Source organism: Propithecus coquereli, unplaced genomic scaffold, assembly GCF_000956105.1.
Source record: "Propithecus coquereli isolate 6110/MARCELLA unplaced genomic scaffold, Pcoq_1.0 Scaffold292, whole genome shotgun sequence".
In the NCBI taxonomy this organism is placed as follows: Eukaryota; Metazoa; Chordata; class Mammalia; order Primates; family Indriidae; genus Propithecus; species Propithecus coquereli.
Window position 1 is genome coordinate 331,423 of NW_012148530.1, and position 23,624 is coordinate 355,046.

At 35.6% G+C, this 23,624-nt stretch overlaps 1 protein-coding gene across 1 annotated transcript in view; it reads left to right on the forward strand.

The window, feature by feature from the left end:
• The window catches only part of GFRAL (GDNF family receptor alpha like), a 43,321-nt gene that overhangs the window by 8,465 nt on the left and 11,232 nt on the right, over positions 1–23,624 (forward strand). Inside the window, 3 exon segments of the mRNA XM_012648705.1 lie at positions 1,551–1,604; positions 2,419–2,749; positions 7,648–7,898. Of these exon segments, the coding sequence (XP_012504159.1) occupies positions 1,551–1,604; positions 2,419–2,749; positions 7,648–7,898 (636 nt within the window).

Below are 23,624 nucleotides of genomic sequence, written 5' to 3' on the forward strand. Positions count from 1 at the left end.
CCCCAAAAGCAATCATAGCATCAACAAAAATAAATAAATATGACATGATCAAATTAAAAAGCTTCTGCACAGCCAAAGAAACTATCACTAGAGCAAATAGACAACCTACAGAATGGGAGAAAATATTTGCATGCTACACATCACAGAAAGGGTTGATAACTAGAATCTATAAAGAACTCAAGCAAATCAACAAGAAAAAAAATCAAACAAGCCCATTAAAAAAAGTAGACAAAGGACATGAACAGAAACTTTTCAAAAGAAGATAGACTAATGGCCAACAAACATGAAAAGAATGCTCAACATCTCTAATCATCGGGGAAATGCAAATCAAAACCAGAATAAGGTATCACCTAACTCCAGTGAGAATGGCTTTTATCAAAAAGACCAAAAATGACAAATGTTGGCATGGATACAGAGAGATGGGAACACTCTTACACTGCTGGTGGGACTGCAAACTGAGATAATTTCAGGCTGAGGGAATTTCTTTCACTTTCTGGATTACTTAGAGATTTTTTAATCATAAATAGACAAATTTGCTAATTTTTGCAAATCTATTTTGACGTTCCCATTACTTCAAACATTTATCTTTTCTTTGTGTTGGGGACATGTTACTCTTCTACCATGAAATATATAATAAATTAACTATAGTCTCCCTACTGATTTATAATATCAAATATTAAAATTTATTTCTTCTATCTAACTGTATATTTTTACCATCTTATATGCACAGTAGACTGGAAGGCAGGGAATATCAACAGATAGCCTGGTAAGGACAAATTGAGTCATGAAGGGACATTTGTGCCACAACAAAAGTTAATATTTTAATATGTAATGGAAAAAATTAATTTTCATTTTAAAATAAAAATCTGATCATCGGATTCCCCTACCACTTCATGGATACATCTATTAGTGCTCCTTGTGTTTTATTTTGGTTTTGGTTTATTTGTCTGTATTTCCTACCAGGCATCAGGATGCTCAACGACAAGGACTGCAGATTTTCATCCTCTGTATGTCTCCCAGTACATAGTAGGGGAATGTCCTTGAATGAAAGATCTTAGAGTTGGATGGCCACTTGAATGCACTTCCATTGATAAGATTTTCCAATTCTAAAATTATAATTCCTAAGAACTTTTGGGGGATGAGATAATCGGAGGTGGAAATAGTTTTTATATTGCATTTCAATCTAATTAAGATCTCACTAGGAGGGGATTTGTGTGGGGAGGGAGGGTTCTGACAATGTTTCTTCTGTTTTTCCTCCCCAGATAAGTCTTTGTTTACTTCAATGTACATGGTCTAGTTGTTACCATTTGTTTAAATATCCAAGTAACTGAATCCTTGGAGCAGGGCAGTTGAACCCATTTGAATGATACTACAGAGGTTTGTTTTCTTCAACTGTACTGCACTAATTTTGAAGATCAAGGGTTAAATAAGTGTTATATGAACTTCTATGTATTTTTGTTTGTTTACTTATTCATAAATGTAGCCCAGATTCTCCAAAGAAACTTAGAAAATCATTCAATAATGAAATACTTTCTTCGTTTTCCTTCTAGATAACATGAAAGAGGATAAATTTAAATTGGATCTAACTACTCTTTCCCATCATTGTAATGTTTATAAATTATACTTTTGATCTGCATTGCAAATACTACACAATATAATTTAAAATGTAGTTACCAGGCTTCTTAAAGGTATGCCAATACAAAATAAATTGTGTAACCTTTCTAATACTACAAAATGTAATAAAATCATTACATGTTCTCCAGTAATGACATATCAAAGGAACTCTTTTGCCCACTCATCATCTGCGGATGTGCTGAGGAACACTTTACGATTAAAAAAATAGTCTTGATTACATTTCATGGATATTTTGATCACTTAAATTAAATCATTTAGGGGCAACTGTTTTTGCCTATGCATGCAGTGAGGGGGCATTCATGTATACCTGTGTTTTCCAGAATGTAGACATCGTTATATGCAAATATAACTATGTGGAGACTTTATTCAAGAATGCCCCCCACAATAAAAAGTACAACAAAAATGAGAATCACTGTGCCTTGACCAATGAACTCACCATAAACTATATAGTTCAAACACAATTTCTGAAGATTTATTGTTTACTTTTGAGACACTTGGACTAGGAGATTTTTTTTCCTTCAGCTCAGTGTTGGCCCTACACACTTCCCATCACTCTAGATCACAATACGTATCCAGTGTAAATGAAAGATGATTCCAATAGTCCACTATTCAGGTCCCAGTAAATTGATACTTACCCTAAAAAAAAAAAGGTAATGTTTGCCAAAAATAGCACATCAGTACATCATTGTATTTTGTTCACAGACTTCTCACAGTGTTTTGCAGTTTCTGTATATACAGCTTCCTGTTTAGTTTTCCACGATCTGGGCATGTCATTGTTTTCAGGATTCGAAGGGATCTGGTCCTGTTTGGAAGTGGCAGAGGCGTGTGTGGAGGATGTGGTCTGTAATGCGCAGTTGGCCCCTTACCTTAAAGCTTGTTCAGCAAATGGAAATCCGTGTGATGTGAAACACTGCCAAGCAGCCATACGGTTCTTCTATCAAAATATGCCTTTTAACATTGCCCAGATGTTGGCTTTTTGTGACTGTGCTCAATCTGATATACCTTGTCAGCAGTCCAAAGAAGCTCTTCCAGGCAAGCCATGTTCAGTGAACAGAGTTCCACCCCCTACTTGCCTCAATGTAATTCACAGCTGCCGAAATGATGAATTATGCAGGTGAGTAAAAACATGCATATCTTACTTTCTTATTTGGGCACCTTATTTGTTACAGTCCAGTCCTAACACTTGATCTCATTACATCAAGAGTCCCCTCATCCAACATGGTGTAAATAAAGCCAGACAATTCATATTTTGAATCTGTGGTACATGTGTAATATCCTTTTGAAATTCAAATGCAGAATAGGTTTTTTCGGAATAAAGAAATACAGTATGTCAAACTTTGGTAGTCGTAAAATAGTTATTAATGAAATTATATATTCAACATAGACTAATGAATTGGTTAATAGACCTGGCTTGTAGATCTACTTTTTAATATGCTTTTTGGTGTGATTATATAAGGCCGTTAAATGTCGTAGAATTTTGGCAAAGTGACTCCTCAAACTTCAAAATAAATCATTTCTGTCTAAGGCTGGAGCTCAGGAAGAACAATTTGGACATCCCTGGCATACATGTATGCCATGATGTTAGAAATCTATCCATTGTCCTCTTCCCAACTTCGAGCATTTAATTCTCAGGGCAGTAATGTCAGTCATTTACTTGTTCATTCAGAAGAAATATTAATCAAGTACTTACTACTACTCTAGGAAACAGTGAATAAGAGACACACATGCCTGTCCTGCAGAAAGCAATAGGAGATGAGGTGGGGAATTTAACAGGGTAGGTGTGGGGAAGCATAGGCCATGTAGGGCCTTAAGGGACACTGCAAGGACTTCAGCTTTTACTCCAAGTAAAATGGAGAGGTACTGGAGAATTTTTAGCAGAGTTATGAATGATCTGCCTTCCTTGCTAAAAGTTTTATTCTGGCTGCTAGCCGAGACTAGACTGTACCTATTCAGGTAACCACTCTTGTGAACCATAGATTTAGTCCAACACTCTTTGGCTTTTTTCTTTTCTTTGTTAGGGTCTTCATTAACACATTTTGTTATATATTCAAGATGAATTTATCTTTTGTGTGGTCAGAAATCCACAGTTAAGTGCACCCTTTTGGACAAGAGCAAGAAAAGATGTAGGAAAGAATAACTTTGATGAGTCACAACTATTTGTAATATTGATGTTATCATGTGGAAGGAGCTTTATTTAACAACCAGCATTAAACCATATAATTTTGGATTCATCTTTTGCATCTTTTTTGAGTAATGCTTTACATTTATTTCTGTCCTTAGTGCCTTCTATTAGGGACTGTTTTACTTAATTTTACATAAATGAATAAAACTTCATATATATCAAATTCATTTAAAGATCAAAATAGACATTTTGTATGGAGGAATAGCTCAGTGTGTGATAGCTTAGAGCAAAGATTTGGTGTATTTGTCACCTTGCTTCAACCAGTGGCAAAAGACTAAAATATTTAATGATATCAACTTCCTGAAGGTTCTTGATAAACTGCTTTCTTTTATCTTTTTAACTCTGTAGACTCTCTTAACCTTGGTCATTCTAACTTGGAAAGTAGTTCCAGATCTTGTAAACATTTGTCAAAAAAGATGACTGCTTTCCTAAACCACACATTCTATGAAATAAAGGGTAAAGATCTAAGCAGAGTGCTGGAGTGTTGACATTGCTTCAACTAATCCTCTAGGATGTCAAGGTTCTTAAGAAAATTTTATTTAAGGATCTTATCATTGCAAATGTGTATCAGTTATTTTAAGGCTCATTAATTATTCTTCTTGAGTGAATAATAAAGGCAATGATAAAATAATTTTATAGTGCAATTTATATTTTTCAAACTCATCATCTCAAAAAATTCTTATTAGAGAAATTGATTCTAAGATGTAATTTTTTAACACATTTTAACCTCCCGGACATATTTGGAATGAATCTTAAGGTCAATGACAAGGAAACATTTGTCAGAATTTAAGCGCCAACAAATGTTTTTTGTTATACATAAAATAATGATATCTCCTACATTCAATGAAATATGTTAAATGTTTGATTACACTACTTTTCTTACCACAAATAAACTATTACTGTCTATGTATCTAGGTATCTATCTGCCTATCTATCATCTACACTAACAATGAAACCTAATAATGTTTTAACCAGCCAGGGCCAGGGAAGACTATTTTTTTTGTTTCAAAATATTAAGGGAGTATAAATGTTTTTATTACGTAGATAGCTTTTATAAACCTTAAGCAGGGCTATTAGCGTGCCCAACACCCTAATAGGGTTCATTTTACCTGATAGGTAGGTTTTTACCTCCCCACTCTCTCTGCCTTTTTGATTTCCAATGACCTTCACATCTCTCTGTGCACATGTGTGCCCATCGATCAGTTACAAATTATTAGAGTACATGTGGTGTTTGTTTTTCCATTCCTGAGATACTTCAGTTAGGATAATGATCTCTAGATATACTACCTAATTATCCTGAAGCATTCAACCTTTAGAGCATATTTCTGAGCTTCCATATCAAATAAAATATTTTGTGATGTGAGTTCTAGAACAGGATAGGCACTACAAAGATGTTATCTTATTTCCCTCCACTTTTAAATATCATGCACTCAATTTTTGTACTAATATTTTGAAGTATGTATATACATCTCTTCTTACGTAATTTCTTTCTTAGATTAGTTCAGAGAGTAAGGACTGTGTGTCTTCAATTTCCTTTCACCATGTGTGAATAGTCCTTTAATAAGTACTTTATAGAAGTGATGGAAATATTATTGAATACTGGCAGCCATCATGAAAAGGCAAATCCTATCATTTTCCTAAGGAAATTTTGCCTTGGGGAGATGTCCAGCATTCATATTAAATTATTGCTAATGTAATTCAGATGAAAAAAAAAAATCTCCAAATGGAAAACCACTCCTTCAGTGAGGATGATAAGCCCTTTATCACTTGCCTTTTTTGCAGAAGAGCCTGTACTTGGGCAAAGCAGGGCACTCTGGTTTTAAAATGGAATTTCTATCATTTGTCCAGAATCCTCAATTCATGATGAGTTTTGACATTTCTTTATTTTTTGAAAAAGCCAAAGAAGGCTATATAAAGGCAATTTCTCAATTAATTTTGTCCAATACAGATACCAACTGGGAAGTGAGAGTATATTTTGCCAATTTTATAGAAATTTATGAATTTATATAAAGTTACAATACATTATATTTGCATATGTGTGAACTCAAAAAAGTAGTGAAAGAAAGCATTTGCTTAGAAAAAATTCTAACCACTTTTTAAAAGCAAATTTCCATAATACACTCATTTATTTAGAATGGTATGAGAGAGACATTTAAAAAATGTGGCTATATATTAGGTTACAAAGGTAAATGTAAAACATTCCATGTGCAGAAATTACACAGAGCACATTTTCTTACATTTTGCATTGTAAATGGAAATTAAAAGAAAGAATAAAAACAAAATACTATACTCAATTCCTCATAAAAATTATTCTTTTAAATACTTCATTGTTTGAACAAACCAAAACTAAAAATTGCAGAAAAATCAAGAAAATACAGATAATGAAAACATTGCACCTCAAAACATTTCAAACCTAAAATAAAAGTTTTTAATATAAATTTTTTGTCACATTTAAACATTTAAATTTCAAATGATTTAGGTATCCAGTGTACTAAAGTGTTTTATAAAAATTTTTAATTAAATATTCTTTAGTTTATTCTTTTAGCAATATTTCATGACATTTTATGAATGAAATAACTTCCACCAGTAGATAAATCATGAGCTTAAATTTCGTAAAATACATATTTAATAAAGAATAAATAGCATCTAGATGCAGGTTTATTCCCTACCTTCTAAATGACAATTGACATTTTCAAAACTCAGATGACATCCTGTGTATAACTCTTAATTGCATTAAAGGAACATATTTGTTCTTCTGGCCTCAGAATTATATGCTAATAAATTTGTTGTATTATTAATTATAAATTTTAATATATAGCAATTAATTTCCTTTATATTAAATTTTAATTTATTTAAATATATTTAATCCAATACATTTGAATATGTAGTGAAATGTTAATATATTTAATTATATTAAAATTTTATAATAATGAATTTATTAATTTTAATAATACTAATAAATATAATTTCATTATATTAAAAAGTTTATCATTTAAGATGACTTAAACAGATTATTATAAACAATGTGGCTTTGTCTTTTTAGCAGGGTTGCTACTAAATATAGACAAATAAGCTCATGACAAATGTCATGTACTTATAGAGATTTCATGCATGTTTGATGGTGACCTATTTAAGAAAAAGTAAAAAGTAATTTTAGGTGATGAATATTTAAGTTGGAAGATTATTACTATTATTATTATTACTATTACTATTATTACTATTACAGAGAGTATCAAATGTATAGTCAGAAAACTTATGAATGGATATAGTTCTAAAGGATTATCTTGGCCATTAAATAAACTCATAATGTTTTGCTTCACATTAGCTCTTGCTGCCAGAGAACATCAAAGCATATTGTAAATTCGAATTAGTCTGCTTAGAAATGTTGAGAAAGTGTACAGTACTTCCCATCCTGTGGGATAACTGACTTGAAAGGTCGAACGTGTTATTTGAAATCACTTAGTGTGAGACAGTAGCCAAATGCTAGCCACAAAGCTACATTCAGCTTGAAAATCGCTAATAAATCTCTCAAGTAGTTCATACTGCAAATCATCACCCATGGAAATAACATTAGTAATGAAGGAAAATCCAGAGTAAACTTAGCCTCTGTCTTGCATCACAATAGGGCAATAATTCACAAGTTTCCTCTGCTTTTTCTTCCACGTTTTCTATTGGGATGTTTGAATGTAAAAATTTAGTTTTCAAGTATGTACTGGCATCCAGGAGGTATTTTGTTTTATATCAGTCTTTCACTAGGTGAGGAAGCATCACATGTTAAGGTGAAATAATGTTATTCGGAGGCTAATTCCTTTTCTTCACTCTTTATCTAGGAGGCGCTATAGTACGTTTCAATCAAAATGCTGGCAGCATGTGACTAGAAAGTGCCATGAGGATGAGACCTGCATCAGCACCTTAAGCAAACAGGACCTCGCTTGCTCAGGAAGTGATGACTGCAAAGCTGCCTACATCGGTACCCTTGGGACAGTCCTTCAAGCGCAGTGTACCTGCAGGACCGTTACACAAAATGAAGAATCTTTGTGCAAGATTTTCCAGCATATGCTTCGTAGAAAATCATGTTTTCGTAAGTTCCCCAAATAAAATTCTCTCTCTCTCTCCTTCTCTCTTTCTCTCTCTCTCTCTGTATGTATTAACATATATGTGTATACACACACACACATACACAGATGTATATCTTATTTTTGCCTATACAGTACAAAGTGGTAATCCAGTACAGAAAGTTTGTTCACAAAGACATTTTTGTGTTTGTCATTGCATTTGAAATATATCTTTTGATTATGTTCTATGTATTTGCTATTTTTCTCATCTAGCGGAAAGTGGTACAATTTTTAAAATTGATAGGTCACTCTCAGTTATCATTTATTGATTTCAATGTCAACAGCACAGGTCGTTGGGGGTGTTAACCACCCCAAAAGTTAATGGCTTAAGACAATAACCATTCATTTGCTCGCAATTCTGGACTGAGCTGAATGGTTCCTCTTATGGTCTTGTCTGGGATCGCTCATGTAGCTGTAGTAATCTGGTGGCTCTTACTCAGGTTGAATACTCCAAGATGGTGTTGCACATGCACCGTTGGCTGGGATGATGGAGCATGCGCCGTTGGCTGGGTTTTACACATGAGAGGGAAACTGAAATATTAAATGGCTTGCCCAGGATTCTACACTGGGTTGCAGTACACTCATGACCCTGGCTGGCTGACTCGGACCGCACTACGTTCTCCTGCTTGTGAAATGGTGATAAAAGCAATCTTGTGTCTGTTCAGTACACTCCAAAGATGGATAAGTCATAACCTCATAGTTCTGTTCTCACATCAAAGCTTTGAAAATCCCTTGTCTGTTCCCGTGTGCGGGACTAGACTCAGGCAGAAGGGCGTCCCAAGCAAACCGCGTTCTGCCACTTACCTGCTGACCTCCAGATTCACAACAGACGTACATTTCTGTGATAGTCTGAGAATTTGCACAGAGTAAGTTTGTGCCAGTTTCAACTGATAGAGAAATGAGAAAAATGGAAGACAGAAAAATTGGTTAATAGAGAGGACCATAGAAAAGGAAAGGATTAAAGTATCCATTATTGTGTTTCTCCCACTATATTGAAGGAGTGGGGAGGGAGTACCTTGAGCTGATAGGGGTGTTCTCTTTTTGCCTTGCCCAGAGCTGTCTTTTAAAACACCTGCTGTAGTCACTTAAAAGAGATATGGAAATATCACCATACAGCCCCTAAAGACTCATCTCCTTGTGTTTGAAGAATTTAATGAAGAATAAAAGGGAGAAGGAAGAGGAGGAGAAGAGGGAAAAGAAGAGAAAGAAGAGGAAGGAGAAGAAAGAGGAGGACAAGGAGAAAAAGAAAGAGAAGGACAAAGAGAAGAAGGAGAGGGAAACAGAGAGAAGAGAAAGATGGAGGGGAAGAGGGAGGAGGAAGGGGAAGAAGAAGAAGAAGAAGTAGAAGACCCGTCTCTAGTAAATCTTACAGGGGAGGGAAAACAGCAATTGAAATGTGATACATGCTTAAACAAATGTAAAGAATATAGAAATGAAATAAATTCTTCCCTCAATTCCATCCTTATGAGATAGCCAATATTAAAAAAAATTGCTGTATATTCTTTTGAACTTTTTCTTTACTTGCAATACACATATACCTTGAATACCATGTATATATCCAAAGACATACCTCCCTCACCCTGACCCATGCACACACACTCACACACACAAATGTTTTAAGGAAATCGAACTATACATAATGCTTTACAGCATGCTTCTTAAACTTAAAAAGATGTGGTAGACCCATTTGCAAGTATGTACCTGTATGGTGGCTTAATTTTTTTTAAGGACTGCATAGTATCCTATAGTATAGCCATACTGTAATTGTTAGCTAATCTCCTATTATTATGGACAGTTCTCGATCTTTGCTAAGCATAAGAATCACTGAGCTATTAAAAATTTTCATGCCCAATAAACCAATAAAATAATATTCGATGGTAGCAGGACTTGGGTATCAGTAGGAACAGCTTCATGGGCATGTGGCCAGTGCAGTTACAAAAGGCTCTGTGCTCAGAAGCACCCCAGGCTTGGAGTTCAATGTTCTACAGTCATTGTCTTGAAATTCTTAGTAATTTTATCTTTCACTTTGTGTTTCCCAAATGAATCCAGTGGGACAATGGAGCATGTGACAGGTGGCCAGGAGCCTCTGCTTATATGTGTTTCTGTCTCCTGCCACTTCCCCTCTTCCCAGGGACAGTCAGGTTCTCAGCTGCCTGATCCCCACCCTCTGATGCCCTGGGCCATGCCCAGCACCCCTCCACTTCCCCACCTGTCTACTATGAGACAACACAACATTTGGATTAAACATCACGCAACATCCTGGCCTTTGAGCTGGTGGTTGTGACTGGATCTAAATTTTGGAAATATTGAGATGTCTCCCTTAGAGAAGGGGTAAGTGTATTCTCTATGTGAACAGAAGAATGAAACGTATATTTGGCAAAAGAAAGGGCCAACTGTCGCAGAGACTTACATGGTGATTAATAGTTGCCTTTCCTCCTGGAACAAAGCTATATTCTCCTTCCCAGCTTCCCCTGAGATAGATGTGGCCACATGACTATGTTGGGGCTAGTGGATTATGGGTGTGTATGATGTGTACTATTGCCACTACCACACCATAAAATGCTCCTTTGTGAATGTGGGACATGCTATATTCACAGACTTTTTGCAAGAACACTGGTGGCTTCTTTGGCAGTGTAATCTCTTAAAAATGTCTTAACTTTCTGATATATTTGCTTTTGTCAGTTACATGTGCCAGTATGCACAATAAAAACATACTTTCTTGACTTAGTTCCCAAGTCACTCTCTTAGCTTTTTTCAAACATATAATATATCATCATTGACTATAATCACCATGCTCCATAATAGATCTCTTGAACTTATTCCTCCTGTCTAACTGTAATTGTGCATTTTTTGACCAATGACTCCCCAACAACCCCAGCTTCTGGTAACCACTATTCTACTCTCTTCATCTATTAGATCAAATTTTTTAGATCCCACACGTGGGTGATATCATGCAGTATTTGTCTTTCTGTGCCTAGCTTATTTCACTTAACATAATGTCCTCCAGGTATATCTATATTTTTGTAAGTAACAGGATTTCCTTCTTTTTTACAGTTGAATAGTATTCTAGTGTGTATGTATGGCACATTTTCTTTATCTATTCATCCCTTGGTGGACTCTTGGTAGGTTGATGCCATATCTTGGCTATTGTGAATGGTGCTGCAATGAACATGGAGTGCAGATGCCTCATCAACATACTGATTTCATTTCCTTTGGATATATATCCAGTGCTGGATCATTTTTTAGTTCTATTTTTAATTTTTTTGAGTAAACTCCATACTGTTTTCCATAATGACTGTACTAATTTATATTCTCACCAACAGTGTCCTAGGAGTTTTTATATTAAGTTTTCACTAAAGCCAGCTCGTTCCCCAACTCTATTGGTAAAATTTTTCCACTATTAATGGAGAAACTTATGGTCACAAAGATAATCCCAAACTATTGAGTATTAATGGACATTGAATTCTTACATATGACTAGTCCTCAAAAATATCTAGAGAATGTGTTTAAAACATAGATATTCAGGCCTAACCCCAGTAATTCTAATTCAGTAGGCCTGAGGTGGAGCTCAGAAACCTGGATTAAAAATATCACCCAGGTGGTTCTGATTTTCCACCAAGTTTGGGAGCCACTGCTCTACTCCACATATGGGAAAAGCCCAGTCACCAGTTGTAGGTCTCTGAGCCCCTTTTCACTCACACCTCTCAGGGAATGAGAAACATCTGTGTTCAGAAAGGCAAGACTAATAAGACTAATACCATGCAGCTCTCAAGGTGGCCTGTGTCACCTCAGTACCCCAAAACAACTGTTGGTACACATTAGCTACTCAAATCATGAATGAATTAATTAATGAATGAGTGAATAAATGAATGTCTACCATATCTCTATGGTAGCACTGTTCTTGAATACCATTGTTTTTCTTTTCCTTGTTAGACCTCCCCTAATGATACAGCTTCCTTATTAAAAGCCTCAATCCTTTATGTTTCCACTTAAGCTGGAATTTTTAATTCAAATATTTGTGCAAAAGAATCAGGAGTTAACAAGACCAGGCTGCTACCGTTCACTTTAATAAAAACATTTCAAGCCTTATATTTTCCACCACTTTTCCTCTTTATAGATCTACTTTCAAAAAGTCTGAGTGGTAGGAAAGTATTTTACAGTTGATCCTTGAGTGGTGTTAACATGGTAAATAAGCAATGGATAATATATTTTTGCTTTTAAATGTGTGCTTCCCCTTAATGAGACATGATGTAGCTAGCTCTATCTGTTAATATAAGGATGACAAAAGACTGTTCCCAGTAGATTTGCAGAACCAGCTGGCTTTTGTGAAATATTATCATAAAAATTCCTAAAGATGTGTATAGTCTTTTGAGAAGCTTAAGAAAAGAGCCCTTTTCTGGTTTCCTATGAAGCGTAGAATTATTTTTCCTAGAGCTACAAAAAATGATGCTAGTATTTTAATGGAGATTTCATTGAATCTGTAAATCACTTTGGGTAGTATAGACATTTTAACAGAGTTGATTCTGCCAATCCATGAGCATGATATGTTTTTTCATCTGTTTACATCATCTGCAATTTCCTTCCTCAATGTTTCATAGTTCTCCCTGTAGAGGTCTTTCACCTCCTTAGTTAAATATATTCCTAGGTATTTTATGTCTTTGTTGCTATTGTGAAAGGTATTGAGTCTTTGTTTTGATTCTCAGCTTGACTGTTGCTGGTGGAAAGGAATGCTAGACACTGAATAACCAAAGCAACTTTAAGCAAAAGAACAAATCGGGAGGCATCACTTTACCAGACTGCAAGCTATACTACAAGGCTATAGTAACCAAAACAGCATGGTACTGACACAAGAACAGAGCCTAGACCAATGGATCACAACAGAGAACTCAGATATAAAACTATCCTCATATTTCCATCTGACATTTGACAGAGCATACAAAAACATACATTGAGAAAAATAATTCCTATTCAATAAATGGTGCTGAAAAAATTGAATAGCCACATGTAGAAGAATGAAACAGGATCTACGCCTCTCACCACACAAAAAAATTAATTCATGATGGATAATAGACTTAAACCTCAGGCATGAAACTATAAGAATTCTAGAAGAAGAGGCTGGAAATGCTCTTCTAGATATGGGCATAAGCAAAGAATTTATTAATATAAAGAAGATGCCAAAGGCAATCACAGCAACAACAAAAATAAATAAATGGGACTTGATTAAATTAAGAAGCTTCTGCACAGCCAAGGAAACAATCAATAGAGCAAATAGACAACCTACAGAATGGGAGAAAATATATGCATGCTATACATCCGATAAAGGACTAATAACCAGAATCTGCAAAGAACTCAAGTGAATCAGAAAGAAAATATCAAATACCCCCATTAAAAAGTGGGCAAAAGACAAGAACAGAAGCTTTTCAAAAGAAGATAGACTAAAGACCAATAAATATAAGGAAAAATGCTCAACATCTCTAATCATCAGGGAAATGCAAATCAAAATCACAATGAGACATTACCTAACTCCAGTGAAAATGGCTTATATCAAAAAGTCCCAAAACAACAGATGCTGGTGTAGATGCAGAGAGAAAGGAACTGTTATACACTTTCGGTGGGACTGCAAACTAGTTCAGACTCTATGGAAAGTAATATGGAGATATTTCAAAGAGCTAAAAGTAGACCTACCATTTGATCCAGGAATCCCACAACTGGGTATTTATCCAGAAGGAAAAAAAAAAGGACATTTTATAAAAAAGGCACTTTCACTCAAATGTTTATTGCCGTACAATTCACAATCACAAAGATGTGGAAACAACCCAAGTGCCCATCATTACATGAGTGGATTAAGAAAATGTGGTATATGTATACCATGGAGTATTACTCAGCCATTAAAAAAATGGTGAACTAATACCTTTTGTAACAACCTGGGTGGAACTGGAGACCATCCTTTTAAGTGAAGTATCACAAGAATGGAAAAACAAAAATCACATGTACTCACTACTACATTGGAACTAATAGATCAACACTCATGTGCACATATGGCAGTAAAATTCAATGGAAATCAAGCAGATGGGATTGGGGAGGTGGGGATGGGTAAATTCATACCTAACAGGTACAATACACAGTATCTGAGTGATGGACACACTTATAACTTTGACTCAAACTATACAAAAGCAATTCATGTAACTGAAACCTTTGTACCCCCATAATATTCTAAAATTTAAAAAAAAAAGAAAAGTGCCCTTCTGACTTGTGCCTGTTTCTACCATTTAATTCCTTTTTAATAGCCATACATCTCACCCATCTGTCTATTGATGCCTCATCTTAGATATCAAGACTGTTATATTCATCTCACTTGTCTGCATTCAATGGATGGATGACTCATTTGGCTGCATTTCATCTTGCCTTACAACATTTCATCTGTCTATTCCCAATGAGTGTCTGGATTTAAAAATAACATTCCATTAGTGAGCATTTTATAGAAAGTACTTTAAACACACCCATTTATATATGGAGGTGCATAATACATAGTTCTATATATTTTTTTCTGAAGTGCATAGAATTTTAGACTTATTTTTAGTGGAATAATTTAAAGACTGTGCAAAATGGATTAGTACAGGCTCAAACTCACTTTTGTAAATTCGCATTTTAGTTTTTATCGTTATCTGATCAATGACTGTCTGAGAAAAGCTTATAGACTATAAATAAAACAGTGAGCTAAGTGAATTTTTAAAGACATTTCCACTGCAAAAGTCTTTCTCTCCCTCTCTTTCTCTCTCTATGTCATACGCACACATATATGCATACACACACACACACACACGCACACACACCACCTTCTATTTTAGCGAATTCATATAAGTTAGCATTTCAGGAGCTTTATGTTAAGTTTTGGCTTGAAATAAATCACTTCATCTAGCCAAAACCACTGACTTTTTCTTGGTTTCTACACAAAACTCTAATTCAAGTCCAGTTTCCTTCAAATTCAGTCCAGGTGCTAAAAAAGTCTCTTGGTTTTCCAAGGAACATTCAACAGAATTTCTCGACTCTATATTCATATTTATAACATAGCTTCTAAACAGTCCAGTATTTTGTATTTTCTGGATTAAAGTGGCTTCGTGGTGAATTTGTAGTCCATCAGATTCATAGACATTCAATTGTAAATGTATGTTTTTCCGCTTAGAAAACAGTGATTATTCTTTAAGGATCATGTTTTTTATTATTTGCATTATTTTGAATTCTTTAGAGAACAGGCATGTGTGTTTTAAGTTAGCAATAAAAAGAATAATACAAACAAACTATTTCTTTAAAATTTGTTTAGGTTACCATCAAATGTAAAAATTCAGATTCATGGTAAATTCTGTACCTATTGACTTTCATGCTATTTACCTGATAGATAGAATTTTAGATATTTCCTTGGATTTGGTCCCCGGGGATAAATCAATGTATTTAACTTTGATTAGATTTCAAATATAAAATATATAATAAGTCCTCTTCTTCCACTCTCTTTCTTCCTCAACCTAACTCTTAAATTTTGATTAAAAACAATGATGAGCAACAATGCCTCTGACTGTCAAGTATCATGTTTGGAAATGTTAATAGACCTTATTAAATAGTACAGCCTTAGATAGCCAAGATAGCACCAATATATGTGGGTACAAACAAATTCTCCATCATTTAAAAAAAATAATTAACTGTAAACAAGTTATCTGCTCTCTCTTTGCCTCAATTTCCAGACTGTAAAATGGAAATTATAATAAACATTCCTAACCTAGAATGTTGGTGCAAAGATTACATCAGTAAAGAAGTATGTGGAGTGTAGTAAAACTCAGTAAATATTAACTCTTACTGTAGATTCTGAGGGATTTGAAAAAAATCACACAAATCAATGATTTTTGCATAATCATTATGATGTCAAACAGTTGGTGTGGGAAGAAAATAATTTCTGGAAGACCTAAAGTGTCATATATTCTCAGGATAACTGAATTCTTTTTTTTTTTTTTTAAGACAGAGTCTCATTCTGTGGCCCTGCGTAGAGTGCAGTGGTGTCATCAGAGCTCACTGCAGTCTCAACCTCCTGGGCACAAGGAATCCTTCTGCCTCAGCCTCCTGAGTACCTGGGACAACAAGGGCATGCCACCATGCCTGGTTAATTTTTCTATTTTTTGTAGAGACCGAGTCTTACTCTTGCTTATACTTGTCTCAAACTCTTGAGCTCAAGCGATCCCCTGGCCTTGGTCTCCCAGAGTGCTAGGATTACAGGCGTGAGCCAACGCACCCGCCTACTGACTTCTTAAGTATGGTCTTATCCTTGAATGATTTTAGGGTAGATGATCAGGTAGGACACATGGTCTCAAATTATTGTGCATAAGAATCACATGGTTTCTGGTTAAAATGCAGATTCTGAGTCAGTAGGTCCGGGGTGGGTACTGAGAGCTGCATTTCTAACAGCAACTGAGCGAGACTGATGCTGTTGGTCCAGGAATCACATTTTGAGTAGCAATGACCTAGATAGCTTCATATGGATTTTTTAAGAAAAAAATTATGTGTATTTCATATTATATACAGTCATGTGCCACATAACAATGTTTAGGTCAACGATGGACTGTGTATACAATGGTGGTCCCTTAAGATTGTAATACTGTAGTTTTACTGTACCTTTTCTATGTTTAGATATACAAATACTTATTATAGTGTTACAGTCGCATACGATATTCAGTACAGTAACATGCCCTTCAGATTTATAGCCTATGAACAATAGCTATACCGTATAGCCTAGGTGTGTTGTAGGCTATACCATGTGGTTTGTGTAAGTACACTCTATGATGTTCACACAATGACAAAATCAGCTAATGATGCATTTCTTAGAAGGTATTGTGGTCGTTAAGTTATGCATGACTATACATAATGCCCTGTCTGCTATTGAGACATAGACCAACATAATTGGCCTGCTGCATTGTGACAATCTAGTAATCTGTTTTTCATGGACACTGGGTGTATCAGTGCTGTGAAAGAGTTCAAAATTTTAACAGCCCTTAAAATTTTCTAAAATTCTCCTTGAGATGGTGGCTTAGGGCCATGCATCTTGAACTTTAGCTACATTGAAATCACGTGAAGGGCTTCTAAAACACATGTGATTGTATCCCCACCCTCAGAGTTTCTCATTCAATAAGCTTGAGATGAAACTTGGGCATTTGCATGTATAACAAGTTCCTAGGTGATACTGAGACTTCTTGTCTGGGTACCAACTTTAGGAACCACTGGCTTAGAGTATTCATTGATTCTTTCTTGAAAATCAGCCAGAGTCTGGTAACGTTCTCTTACTTGTATCATCAATATAGAACACACTACTGTACTTCTATGGGAGGAGCGTCAACATCAGTTTCTTTGAGATACCATCCCTAGTATCATGATTCTTAAATGTTTTTAAATTTGTTTACCAAGTCAATGGAACAAAAGATACTGCAAACTCCCGTCTATCCCCACACAATAAAACATTCTCAGACTCAATAGGAAGAGAGGCACTGGTTTTGATTAAAGAATAGTGAGGTGATGCCTGTTTTCTGTTAAGTATAAATTATTACTATATCCCAGATGCATTAGTACCAAGATTGTCATGTTATAAACATGAAAAAGTAGACTTGGATCACTGGAAGAATTCTCATTGGCCCCACAATTTTATTGTCCACATTGATAACAACTGATTGGATGGATAAAAGTCAAGAGCCAGAAAACATCTGAACGGTGTCATCACTTAATTTTCAGCATACAACACACAATGTTCGGAAAGTAGTGCAGAATGTGTGCTTCATACTGAGTGAAATCAGGCTTGGAGGTAAAGAACAACCAACAGGTGGGGCAGCGGGGGGATCAGGTAGACATGGTTACTTTTTTGAACATTCAATGGGAAACCTGAATGTATTTGACTAAGTCATATTTTTCATGGAACTTTGGCAATTTTAGAAGACACTTTGGTCCTAGCAGTTGGAATTTGCATAAGAACTTTGCAGACAGAAAAATCTCAGGCCCTTAAGTTTATTCTAGATTTGCTTATCTTTCTCAAAATAATAGTGAGTAAGTCAGACTCAGCTACCAGACTGGACCATGTGGAATGTTCCAGCTTCTTTAATGGTGTACCCGGAGCCATTCTAGAGGGACTAGTCTTTAGAATAGAGAGGTGGAGGCTGTAGATGAGGTTTACCCGTGCAATTGGCTTTAGATTTGATGTCACTTCTGATGGAAAGCAATGACTATCAGGTGTGGGTGCTTTTCAAGCACACTATTGCTTGCTTTGAAGACAATGCAAAAGGAGTGAATTACTAATGGCCAGAAGCAGATATTTAAAATATTGTGTTAATATTAATAGTGTCAAGATCTGAAAAAACCCTTGAAAATAATCATTTGACCAACAGCAAGGAAAGTTTTCATGTTATCTCAATATTATGAAATGACATGGAGAAAACTGAAGCTATACAAGTTACAATATCTTAAAATGGAGGTTTAATAAACATCTGAAGATACTGATTTCCCTTTTAAAACTACATCCTTACTATGCATGCTACATGATTTGTCTTTTATAACTCAAGGTCCTAAGACCTAATGGAATGCTTACTATGTGTCAGACACTATTCTACTCATTTTGTATGCCCTAATTAATTCAACTTATACAAGTAATATGTGAAATAGGTGTTCTTTCTTTTACCAAAAAAGACAATAAAGCCAGAATTTAAACAAAGCAGTTTTTGGCACCGGAAGCTGTGATTTTAGCCACCATAATATACTGCTCTCGATGATACAAAATTTATAATGGTCAATTAGTTATAAATGTTACATCTCCCAGGGGACACATATTTATATAAAAAGAGACTCTTTGAAAAGTGTGTTGATGGGAGGCAATTTGGTGTAAGAAAAAGAACAAAAGCCTGGGAAACAAGTTCTATCCATAACTCTACCTGGTGATATAGGAGAATCAGTTGTCCTCTCCCTAGACCTAAGATTTCTCACATATTAAATTCTGGTAATGGTTTCACAGAAATAGATGATATTTGATATTAGATGCGCCCTAATATTCTTGAGTTAGGTAACTGAGGTTACATTTGGGGCCAGTAAATTTTAGCAAACTTCTATACTGCCTGTGTTTAGGGCCACCTCTGGGGCGATTTTTTTTTTTTTAATGCCAAAAAGATCAGTAGTCTGCCGATAACTTTCCCTTCCTAAGATTACACTAAAATTTTAAGAAAGCCTGTACTATTTCTTTTTTTGCCCTTGGAAAAATATTCATTCTTTCAGAGATTTAAACTGAGATTTGGAGTAAAAGGGTTTTCTCTAGCTCTACATTACCTTCTGTTGCTTTGTTTTTCAAATTCTAAACAGCTTATAAATAATGGGTCCCGGTCTCACTAAACAATCATAATAAAGCATGTTTCTTTGCTTCAACCACTTATGTGTTTAAATCTATAAAACTGTATATTTTTTTAGCAAGGAACACAATGATTCCCACCTAAGAACCCTCAAAATATGATGTGGAACAAATACAATATGTTGGCCATTATTTGCCACTTTGAGCAGGTGCTATTATATATGTGTGTGAGTTTAAGTGAATATGAGTGTGCCTGTTGGCTTTTGTTTTTGTAAGTACACATGTATAGGAAGTCATTACCTGTTTTAATTTGGGTAATCTAAAACCAGATTACAGAGAGACACCCAGCTTCCTGTGATCTCTCTGAAGATTTGACTAAGAGGAGCATCATATCTGACTCCACTTTCCACCTTTGTTGGCTAAGATTTCAATCAGATACTCCAAGGAATTATCTGATAGGTTTATCTTAGGACCTTTCAAAATTCCAAACTCCCTCAAGAGAAGAGACATGGGGGGATAGCCCTTGAAGATGTAGCCCATTCCGAAGGAGACAAATGCTGGCTTTAGTTTCACAACTAGGTTTTCTTGCTCACAAAAGTTCCCAATAAAACCCAGCTGGTTCAAATTTTGTCTGCAGACCTGAAACCCAGCAAATTTGGCTTGGCTTCCCATTTTGCAGAAAATGCTTCACACTGCTATAATCTGGAAATATTGAAGTGTACAAATCCTGAACAGAAACAACAGGAGAACAGCTGTCTCCTACCTTCACTTTCTCCCAACTCTATACTTAAAGGCTTAGGTGTTGTTAAGGGAGGGGGGAAAAGTCTGCCACTGAACATGAAATGCTGTATGAATCATCCTTGACTACCTTTGTTGTTTGCTCTAAGCTAAAAAAGAAAGATTTAAAGAGTTGCCATTGATGAATGAGACAGCTCATATTTTGGCATGAGTAGAGAAGAAAAAGAGCATTTAAGATGGTGGAGGGAAATAGAACAACAAAACAATACTGTTACAATTTGAACAATAACAAGCTTCATTATGTGAAAGTGTAGTGTTATCTTTTCCATTTTCTACCCTTATGCTTTCATTGGCTTCATACAATCCCCTTGTTGCCTATAATTGGGGATAGAGTTAGTGCCAAGGCAGCATAAAACAAGCAGTCTTTCCTTTATACTTTCTGTGCATCATGGCTGTGTATATGAACTCATAAAAGTCATTTATTATGAGCATGTGTATTCCTGGCTTAAAGAGCCAAGTATTCTTGTGACAACAATATAATGGCATCAGATGCATTGCCATAAAAAAAACATATGTGGGCACTTAACAGTTACTGCCCCGGCACCTACAAGCTGGGATATCATCTTAAAGGGGGACGCCTTAGAAAAAACAGAATGTTTGGTACTTAGACAAATAAAGTACTTTAGATGAGATAGGTGAGCGATGAGCAGAGATTTGTTAAGAATCGATTGATGGTGACAACAGTTCATCCTCCGTAAGTATCAGATTTTCTCAAATCATCTGCGAGTGTTCTTTTCATGGGTTCACGAAAATCCTTTACAGCATTGCAAACATCAGTAAATATTCTCTCAGGCTAAAAGTTGCCAGAATGCTCTAAGATCACATTTATATCTTGTAAACTATAAAAATGGACACAATATAATTTTTATTTTTCGCACTCATTACTCTTTGGAAAGCATCTATCTATTTAGGGCATGTGGTACAAATTACAGTAAACAAATTACTTTTCAAACTAGATAAAAGAATACAGAATGGAGGAAAGTGTTTCTTGGCACATGTGGGCCCTTAGTGATGTTTTGGGAGTGTGCCTCTGTGACAGAGACTATTCCCCTTTCTGTTGGCTTCTGCCTTAAGATGGAACGGTTTCCTTTACTTCCCATTGAGTCTGGGGACGGAGCTTTTCCAACCACCAGAATGCTTCAGGTTTGTCATAACTCGGGGACTGATGTTCTACCATTGCATTAGCACCTGAGTCAGGTGGCCAGGCCCTCACTGTAGACACATGGCGGCATCTTTAAAAACAACTCAATTGGCAAAAAGAGGTCAGAGCCCACTAGTTCCTGAGTGTGTGTCTACTTTAGTCGGGAGTCAAGGCAATCTGAAAGGAAGGAAACCACACACATCAGTTTTTGCAGGGCTTTTTCAAAAGGCAACTTATCTTCATGACACACTGCTGTGTGTCACTGGGGTCTGTGTAGGAAAAGATGCTGCTCTTGATATTTTAAGTTTCCAGGCCAGCCATGATTCAATACCTGCATCTCTATTCACTCACTCTTTCTAGTGGTAAGACAGTCTAAAACTTACAATGGTATTTTGTTTAAAGTACATATGGTAGTTATTACATTGAAAACGTACACTAAGCATATGTCTACAACCCTAATAACTACTTCCAACACTTCTGCACGGCTGCTTCGACTCAGTCAATTTCTCTCACTGTTCTTTGGCCCAAACTACCATTCCAGCACCCCTACCCTAAAATGGAAATACTGTTGCTTTTAATTGTTTTTGTTCTTTTAATACTGCCAGGTAGCTGAAAGAGAACTTTTGAGGTGGTAACATCTCTTACTGATCCAATTTTTTTTTTCAATTTATAAAACAGGCTTAGCAGTCACCATCTCTCTATCTAGTTATTCTCTACCAGTTGCTGATTTTTAAAAGGTCTTTATCTATTAAACATAACTCTCCAAACTCTCTTTCTCCCTGACCCTCCCCCAAATCCCCTCTCATTAAGAACTTCCATTCCAGTAGCCTAACATGATGTGGTTTACCATCCGATTTCTCTTTCACTCCCAAAATTATATGTTTGCCACTCTCTACCAATGGTCTCCATCCTGACTGTACACCGAAAGTGTCTAGAGGGCTTTATGAATTATGAACGTCCAGTACATTTTCTCCACTTCTTTCTTGACCTATTAAATCAAAACCTACAGGGATAGAACCCAGGAATATTTCATTTTAAATGATCCGGAGTTAATACTGATTGTAAACACTAGCAAAGCATACTTTGCTAATTTTTAAAAAAATCATAGCTTCTGTTGTATGTCTACTGCTGCAAGATACTTTACATATCTTGCCTCATTTAATCCTCACAATAAACCAATGAGTATTATTATTCTAACTTAGTAGAATAGAAAACTGGGACACAGAAGAGGCAAGAAAAAGGAAAAAATACTCCAGGCCATACATTTAGCAAATTTTGGAGCAAGGTCTTGAATCCATGGCTTGAAATCAAAGGCTGGCCTATTCCCACAATATTCCTCCTCACTACACTCTGTTGTCTATATGTATTGGAATCCTGTTTTTATTTTTAATTCTCACTATGTCTTTGTGAGTTTATGTAAAGTGACAAAACAGCTAGAAAATTTATGTTTGCAAAAGTGCTAATATCTAGTACTGTAATACAACCTTAAAGTGTTTATAAATACAAGTAATGTGGCACTAGTTGATGGAGTATAATTCAAATATCGGTAGATACAATGATGCTGCATTTCATACTTATTTTTGAGAATAAGGTGAACTGGAAATTAACACCAATGCATGATACATAAGGAGAGACCACAATGAATATCTATCTTACTGCCCCATGTTTCCTAAAAGAGAAGGGAAAGCATTTCTATTCCCAAGGTGGCAGGAATATTCTTCAAGCCTCTCCCAAAGTTTCTCAAAGTTCACTCCTCTCCTTTCTCACCTTTCTTTAACCTGCTTTCACATATTTCTTCTCCTTCCACCTACAATTCAATTGACAGATACATGAAAGGAGAGAAAAAGAAAAAGCAAGTATTTATTAAGCACCAACCATCTGACCACAATTTTCATTTGTGGTATATTATTACTCCTGAATTAGTCAGCTTTTGCTAGGATACACAGTAATATAAAATTAGCAAATTTCAGTGGCTTACAAAAAATAAAGCGATTGATTTTTAAATCATGCTACATGTAGGTAGCTGGAGATTGTCTGCCAAGGTTCTGCTTCCCTTGACTCAGGCTAAAGGCACAGCCTCTTTAGAACATGTCATTTTCATGGCAAATAGACACAAACAGGCACCGGGATCACTTTTAAGGTTATGCTTGAACCTAACAGATATCATTTCTGCTCACATTTTTGACTAATACAAATCAAGGTCAAGCGCAATGTCGGTGAGTCAGTAAACACGCACTCCCGCAGAAAGTGGTGCTTGAACTCACAGGGCATTGGGTGGTGGATGTACAATTCTGTACAGTGAAAGAGGAGTGAATCCTTGTGAAAAATAACACAATCTATCTCAATTCCCTTTCTACATGTGAGAAGCATAGGTGAAGAGGTTAAATTAACTGT